General features: G+C 38.7%; 1 protein-coding gene across 2 annotated transcripts; it reads left to right on the top strand.

Moving 5' to 3' along the window:
* The first annotated feature begins 3,031 nt into the window (after nt 1-3,031).
* LOC146466784 (uncharacterized) lies at nt 3,032-4,900 on the top strand. Of its 2 annotated transcripts, none has more exons than XM_085126769.1 (2): nt 3,032-3,348; nt 4,341-4,900. In XM_085126769.1, the coding sequence occupies exons 1-2, from the start codon at nt 3,132-3,134 to the stop codon at nt 4,622-4,624; spliced, it is 501 nt and encodes a 166-aa protein (XP_084982895.1). In that variant the 5' UTR covers nt 3,032-3,131; the 3' UTR covers nt 4,625-4,900. The 2 variants fall into 2 exon arrangements, with proteins under 2 accessions (XP_084982895.1, XP_084982894.1); XM_085126768.1 differs by having other exon boundaries at nt 3,038-3,348; nt 4,329-4,900.
* Nucleotides 4,901-8,428: the final 3,528 nt, after the last annotated feature.

Raw genomic sequence — 8,428 nt, forward strand, 5'->3', positions numbered from 1 at the left:
AGCAGCCGCGCCTGATAGGGAAGAGGTGAGCGCACAGAGCGATCGCGCTTGTTCAGGTTTTTCCTTCCTCTAAGCTAAGTCAGAAAGGCTTTCAAAGGTCACCTCTTGGTTTTATAATCTTCAAATACTTGTTTTCCTGGTCAGTATCCTGTGGGGATGGGGGGCGGGGAGACAGTAAGGCGTTAATGACATGTCAAGACAGGTACTGAGTGTGCGCTTTTCCTTGGGGGAATGCCGAAATTCAGTTATCTTCAGACCGTTAGTCAGGTTAGTCTACCGTTGTTACATTACCCTAGCCTGCAGTGCGAGCATATTTTAGGGGCGAACGAATGCTCAGTATTTTCGTTGCGGAATTGCCTTGCCAACATCTTGGATTATGACAAACAGCAGAAAATGTGGCCGAACGAAGACAACAATGAGTTTGAACAAGAGCCGGCTTCGATACTCTCACAGCCGGAAGTACGTCTGCGTTCGCCGCCGCTTATGTGATTGTTCCAATAAAAAGATCAAGTCAAAATTCGCAATATGTATCGGTTCATATAATCAGATAATTTATCACTCAACTCAAAAACTTTATAGAGGTCACAGCTGAGAAATAAATATATACAAATAAATACGTTATAGATAAAGAATAAAGATAATAGTATCTACCGTGAGGGGGGGTCAGGGCTGGGATCACCCAAACAACATAGGCTAATTTAGTAGATGGACAGCAACTTGTGGGGGACGGCTACTATTGGAGTTATCTTCATAGAGTTATAGCGTGGAGTTAGAGTTGCAAAATCCTGAATTCAAGATTTTGTACTGCCAAAATCCTGAATTCAAGATTTTGGACGTACAAAATCCTGAATTCAAGATTTTGTACTGCCAAAATCCTGAATTCAAGATTTTGTACGTACAAAATCCTGAATTCAAGATTTTGGACGTACAAAATCCTGAATTCAAGATTTTGTACGTACAAAATCCTGAATTCAAGATTTTGGACGTACAAAACCCTGGTACTGCCAAAATCCTGAATTCAATATTTTGGCCTTCCAAAATCTTGAATTCAGCATTTTGGCCTTCCAAAATCTCGAATTCAGGATCTTGGCCTCCCTTCCAAAATCTTGAATTCATGATTTTGGCCGTCCAAAATCTTGAATTCAGCATTTTGGCAGTCCAAAATCTTGAATTCAGGATTTTGGCAGTACAAAATCTTGAATTCAGGATTTTGGACGTCCAAAATCTCGAATTCAGGATTTTGGCCGTCCAAAATCTTGAATTCAAGATTTTGGCCGTCCAAAATCTTGAATTCAGCATTTTGGCAGTCGTTAACTCTAACTCTAAGTCATAACTCTACTGAAATAACTCTATTGCTAGTCGACCTCCAACTTGTGTATTATAAACTACCTCCTCGTCGTCTTACAACAGCGAGGTGAGTATATGTAAACAAACAATTGTTATTAAACTGGTTGTGGCATTCACATGAAAAAACCTTTTCTATCTCAGTGCTGATGGAGACAATCACATAACATGTGAAAGTCTGTACATCCCCATAACACGATAGTTGATGCATTAAGGAAGTAAACAGGCAACAAAAGGGTACGATCTATTGTTGGTACCAGCGGGTAATCAACACAGAATTATACGAGGAGGCTCCCCCTCCCTAAGGTCCAACCCTTACCTTTTTATATACCATTCATTGACAGAAAATGTAACCCTTTCATATACTTCCGTAGAAAATAGTATACCTTTTGTACACCTACAGTAGGAACATTGCATCTCTTTTCTGTGAATTGTTTGAGCTATTTTAAAAGGCCTTTTAAATACCTAAATGACAGTTTTTTTTTCGGCGTACCCTGGTCTATGCTTCCCTTCCCTTCAGTTATACACCTTACCCCTGCCATCACCATAAAAAAAATAGCTAGCCCTTTAATTTTGGGCGAAGCCTTCCAGTGCGCTCCATTATAGGGAATATGACTATCACCACCCCAAGGAGACAAGGCTCGCAGAAAAATGTTGGTTTCGCTGTCTTGTAAAGTCTGTCTACTTTCAGTTACTACACTGTTCTTATATTAAAGAACCTTTTTTTATAAAACGTTGAGGCTGTGTTTAACTAAAATTTGAGAACATAAAAACATTAACCAGGCTAAGAGTCAGTTACTGATTGTTACTGAACACTTTTATTTTCACCAAATGTTTTTAAAATGAACAGTATACATGTAAATAGGGATAAAATAATGCATGTAAAATTTCTTATACCAAGCACTAGAGTGCATGTAAGCCGCGCAACAGAGCATGTCACAAGCAAATTAGCACCACATTACGGCACATATTGCTCTTTGATATCTGCCTTGGGGCTCGTTTCTCGAAAGTCCCGGTAACTTATAGGGCCCGATAAGTTTATTTTTAAATGTTTTTTCGCCGGTTACACAATGATTAAAGACATGGTACTCAGCCAATGTTTTCACAGAATTATAAGATTTTAAAATTTAGTATTCAAAGCTAACAAAAATTGACTTCTTTTAAGAAACATTTATCACCAAGATCACTTATCAGGCCTGGTAAGTTACCGGGACTTTCGAGAAATGGGCCCTTGGTCACTTCCGCATAGTCAGAATTGCAATATTATAACAGGCAACATCTTGATTGCCAAGAAATACAAAGGTTCAGCCTCAGCCCCAAAGTTAGACGTTCTTTCATAAAAAAAGAAAAGAAAGAAAGAATGAATCGTCTGCCCTTACAATGCAGAGAGAAACCTAACCTCGACCAAGAGATTGGATTTTCAAACTGACTGCGATCGATAGTCATGACGTGCCAACCACTGCGTGTTCTATCGCACCTCCATCTCCTGTACATGTGCCATCACTTTCATTCTATTGACACCAATTCGCACCAGTTATGGTAAAAGAGAATTTTTTCAAAGGTTCGAAACGAATTTTTCGGGTTGACCCGGCTACGTTTTAGGTTTGAAAGTTATGTCTCAAGTAACCAGGTTCGAAACGAACTGAACTTCCGTTTATCACAAATATTAGTTCGAGAGCTGTAAATCATGCTTTAAAAGCAAGTCGACTACGCCGAACTTTGAGTAGTCCTTCGCAGTGCTCAGCAAGTCATTGCATGGTTCAATTTGCGGATTAGTACCTGATACAATGTTCAAGTTAGAGTTCGCAGTTGTCTTTGTTGTCCTTTTTGCTTGCAGCTGTTACCCAAGTCCACTGGCTGAAGAGCGAGCGGCTGAGATATCGGCAGACGAAGGACTGAGGGCGCTGTCTAACGAATACGTTGATGCGTTCGCCGAAGAAGACGACGACGGCCCTGAAGAATGGAAAGATGAAAATGTTGAGGACGAAAACGATTTTATGGCAGGTTAGTTACTGTTCAAGGCGGTTATTCGAAAACTCCTTCGTGTTGATTAAGGCATTTTGTAATTCGTTATTTGGCCTCTCTTGTTTTCTACTTAACTTCCCTGTAGTTCTCACCATTTTAAAAGTCGGCCTTTTCGAAAATTTCCCTTCTCAAGCTTTGACGTTGAAATTCATTTTTTGCGATGAATATTATAAATGGAGGATACCTATTGATTGAACTTTCGCAACAAATTGATATTTTACAGTCAGCTAGTTTACGAGACCTCTATTGGTAAGAAAAATAAAAATATCTACATGACAGTTAAAATACAAATCTCAGCCAGCAAAACCTTTCGTGATTATTCAGGAACTGGCAACCAAGCGATCAGCGTGTGAATGTGACACGTACTTAAAAATAACTTCTTGAGCTTTCAATTAATCAATATTGGGTTTAGCATTTTGTGGTTGCAGTAGTTGAAACAGTTCTGCAGTCAACTTTAACAACCAAAGTTACCAAACAGGTTCAAATTTAAAAATTTCAGGTTCAGGCAGCCTTTAGGAAAATTGATTGACTGGAATTCTAATTTGCGAACTGGTTAACGATGGTGACATTTTTACTGCGCATACTTTCTGCGCTTCTCAGAATAGCAGCGTATGGCACTTTTTCCAATTGTCTCTGAAAAATGCGCGGTTATCCCCAATTAATTTTTTTATGAACGTAAAAATACTTTTTTATTAGGAGGCACCCTCCTGAGAAACCCGAGTTTCTCGAACCATGTATTTTAGAGCTAAAATGAGGGTCAGAAATCATTGTTGCTTAATTATATCTCTAAGAATGCGTGGTACCACCCAATTTTTCTTTCACATAGTAAAGCAATAATCATTGTAAAGATCTGCTTTTCCCGCATGGTCATAAACTTCAAAAGAGTGCCTCTGTACCTCTGCACCGTCTTAAGTTAGTGAAAACTAAAGATGAATTAATCAAACTCTTTGAATCTTTAGGTTTATATTCAGCAATGAATAAAAGCTTGCCTATGGCAAAGCCGGCAGAAGATCCTCGATGGACCCGTCGATGTGGTGGAAGAAAGTTCTATCCTAGTCGATACATATGCTGTGCTGGGTTTAGGCACTGGACTGGTCGATACCTACGTCGCTCGTACGCGTGCTGCGGAACTAAAGCTTACAACTTCCGTTCGACAATATGCTGTGCCGGGGTGATACGGATTAAACCAACGGGCATTCCCGGGTGTTGCGGGACTCGAGCCTTCGACTCCCGCTGGGAAAAGTGCGGTGGCTAGCCGGGGAGAAGTGAAGCTTAAGTTGATTACCAAACGGAATCGAACCGGCGCAGTACCATTTTCTTTTAATCAGCTGATCAGATAATTTATCTAACTCAACTTAAATTTACAGAGGATGCAGACTAGAAATAAACATACAATGAAACATAATTATCTAATCGAGAATGATGTGAATCTTTAAAGCACATTTAATTAATCATGTTAGAATGTAATGACGCATGTATCTTACTTAGTAGTTAAGATAAACCTCGATCAATTAAAGTTGGCCAGAAGTTATGAAGTTGTCGTGCTTCATTTTATAAATTTTAATTTAGACCTCCCACAAACCTCGAACTCTTCCTGTTTCGTACCTGAATGCCGACCTGAATAATTATTTGGATCGAAGCAAATAACGAAGTTCGAATCCGGGCATAAATTAAAACTGAAACCAACGCTTGCAAAACCTGACATCGCCGCCAAGCACAGGAAAGCAATAATGTAAGTCAAATTATATTATGTAAACTAAATTGACCAACTCCACCACTGAAGGCCATCTAAAAAATGTCACTCTCCCATCGCCTGAGCCGAACATAAGATTTTTGCCAAATTATATTTAACTAAAGAAATTCCGATCGACCGGCGCACTCACTTACGATACGAGAAAGGACGGTGGGAAACGAAATCTTGTTGTTCACAATAAAGTCGAGCATTTCATTACCTTTGTGTTCTCCTTCTGCAGATCTTTCCGACATTGATACAGTTCTGTATACATTTTAAAGCGACTCTGACATCTAAACGTCTTGGATCACATGCTCTATCCAAAATTGCCGTCACTGGGAAGATATAATCAACGCTGGCTAGGCACTATTTATTAATTCGTCCTGATGTCTCTTTTGTCGTCCTTTCTGGTTTTTAATTATAAACCGACCGCCCGTTACCATCTCGTATTTTTCTTTTTCGGGAAATGGTTTATTTCCGCTTAATTAGTAGCATCTAGACTGGGTGCAAACAAAAATGGGCGCCAGCAATCTTCGACCGGCTAATGGCCGGCTGGGTATATAAGTAGTCATATCGTCCTTATACAGCTAAGAGCCGTTCGTTCTAAGAAGACTTCCTGCCTCATAGTATTTTTGGACTGATTTGTTGATAACTTGCCATACGTAATGTGTGACGTGACTAAATGATACTTATAGTGCCCAACGAATTTACCAGTCGAGGATTATGCCAATATTCACTTATTGCGGCTATAATAGTCTTGGTTGGTGGGAATCCCGTAAACGCATGATCCGCTCCATTGAGAAACGAAGCCTCGAAATCATTTCCCCGAAATGCAGTCCGCAGATCGAACTGTGATCTTCGATTTTTAACAATTGACAACTTTTCACAAAAGAAAGCATGCTGTCTTGTATTTGACTGCCTCAATGGAACTGTATGCTCTCCATTTAAGAATTATTTTCGACGATTGAATCATAACTAGAAACAATGGGAAAGCAGCAAAACTTCCCAAGGTCAAACTGGATTTTGCACGCCGTAGTTTTTACTTTTTAGGTGCCTCGATATTTAATTCTTTTCCTTTAAGTTTGAGAAACATTAATTCTAGATTTTTATTCAGGAAAGCCTTGGACGATTTTTACATGTAAATTTTTACTGTAGTTCTAAGAAAGTTTTTAATTCTTAGTCAGCAGGACCCCGTTGATAACAGTATTCTATACTGAAGGGTTATCCTGGATAAATATTCGATGATTATTATTATTATTATTATTATTATTATTATTATTATTATTATTATTATTATTATTATTACCAATCTCTACTTTTGTCTAGAATGACAAGCAGCATACTGATATAGAATAGGTGAAATGCCTCTCTCTGTGAAAACCTAACCATAGGGAGGGCGGGGAAAGGGGGAGGAGGGATCATCAAAGTTTTAACAAGGTCCAAAGGTCCAAACCCTTGCCTCTTTATAGACCATTTTTGATAGAAACGTCAGCCTGGCATATACCTTCCAAAGCAAATGTACAAGTGCTTCTATCTCAAACCTACAGTAGAAACACTACATCTCGTTTCGTTGGGGCTGTAATCGATATATTTTGAAAGGCCCTTTTAAACAATGACAGCTTTCCCTACCCTTTACTCATGAAATCTCCATCCTTTTTATACCTCCATCTTGAAAAACGTACCCCTTTCGGGTGGAGCTTCCCCTTCTAGTCCACGATACTATCGTGGGCTAGTAAGGCAAAGCTTTAATGATATCGAATTATTTCGGGGTTCGAGGCAGGAGACCATCAACATTGTCATTAAACTTTGAAAAAAAAATTACTATATGTTTCCTTTGTTTGGTTTTCACTAGTTCTTGGGCACTATTGCGACTCCGAATCCGTCGCTAGTGAAAACAAGCCTTTAAGGTAATTTGACAAGAGAGGATCCTCTCTTGACCATGGTACAATCTTTTTTTTCTTTCGATCAGCTTTGTCGATGCGGTTTGTACATTGTTTTGCTGGGAGTGAATTCTATTTGTTCTCCTTTTTGCATGTCGTGTTATTCTATCCACGGCAATTTTTTTTTAAGACTGGCAAACAGTATGGCCACAAAGAGCGCAGGTTCGCTATACCTAGAACATAACTTGGTTTAGTTGGTTATGTTGATTTAGAGACTTTAAGGTTCAGAAAATAAAATTATAAACGTGAGTGGATTTACCATTGAGGTCGCACTTAAAACAAAGGAAAAAATTATCAATTTAAATTAAAACCACGAGATGTCATCCGTGACATGGTTATTATTCATTAAACAACATTGGAAAATTCCCTACTGCTGGCAATTGTCTGCAAAAATTAACCACTTGAATTTAATTAACCTTCGTGGACAGTTGCCGTGATTAAAACGTTAAGGTTGTCTTTCAATTCCCAAAGATATAAACACAAAGAGCAATACGGGAAAAAAATAACTGTTAAACAGTTCAGTTTGCTGAAATTGCTCTACAAAAATATATGTTCCTCTAGGAAAGGTCTCTGATTATTCAAATTGAGCAATTAAATGTCGTCTGAACTCAAATAAAATCATCTAATTTACCTTCCCGCTCGTCGAGGCAAATTAACTACAATGCTATGAATAAAATTCAAACAACTACTTAAAGTGGCCGACCGGGACAACTATGCTAATGTCACTCAGTACCAAACGGAAGTTCTCTGAAGCTGTTTATTAGCCCATATATGCGTTTCGGCGATATTACACCCGAAGGCAATTTCATTCATTACTAGAAAAAATTACGATGTGCAAATTTTATCCTCGAAGATTGATTCTCACAATCAGCGAGACACCTACGAAAAAAACTGTTTGCCTTTGTATTATATGTGTTCTCATTCATTTATGTTATAAGTAAAAACAGGACTCGAAGTTTTATCAGTAATCGATTTGTCAAGAGTACATTTGATCGATAATGATTTACGGGAATTTAATACAAGGTTGTACTGAACGAAGTCCACTGAACATTGCACCGGCTAAAACGTTGTTGACTTATTCAGCTTTTTCGACTTCCCGGACCCTAAATAACAAGGAAGTCCTTCTCTCTAGGATCAAGAATTGAGAAAGAAAGGAATCCCCAGCGAAAGATTCAAGAAAGTAGCACAACTTTACGAGAAATCCGCTTTCTATCGGCGTTCACCAAAGATCTGAACGCGACGAAATCTCACGGAGGAAATGACTACGAGCATGCTTTGCGATCGTAGGGTCCACACTAACATGTAACAATATCTAGTTTGTTCAAATTTGATGCTTACTTCATTCTGCTACTAAAAATAAAATAGACTCCTCATTACGTTCAAAGGG

The sequence above is a fragment of the Pavona decussata genome, unplaced genomic scaffold, assembly GCF_977016875.1.
Source record: "Pavona decussata unplaced genomic scaffold, jaPavDecu1.1 SCAFFOLD_140, whole genome shotgun sequence".
NCBI classification, from domain to species: domain Eukaryota; kingdom Metazoa; phylum Cnidaria; class Anthozoa; order Scleractinia; family Agariciidae; genus Pavona; species Pavona decussata.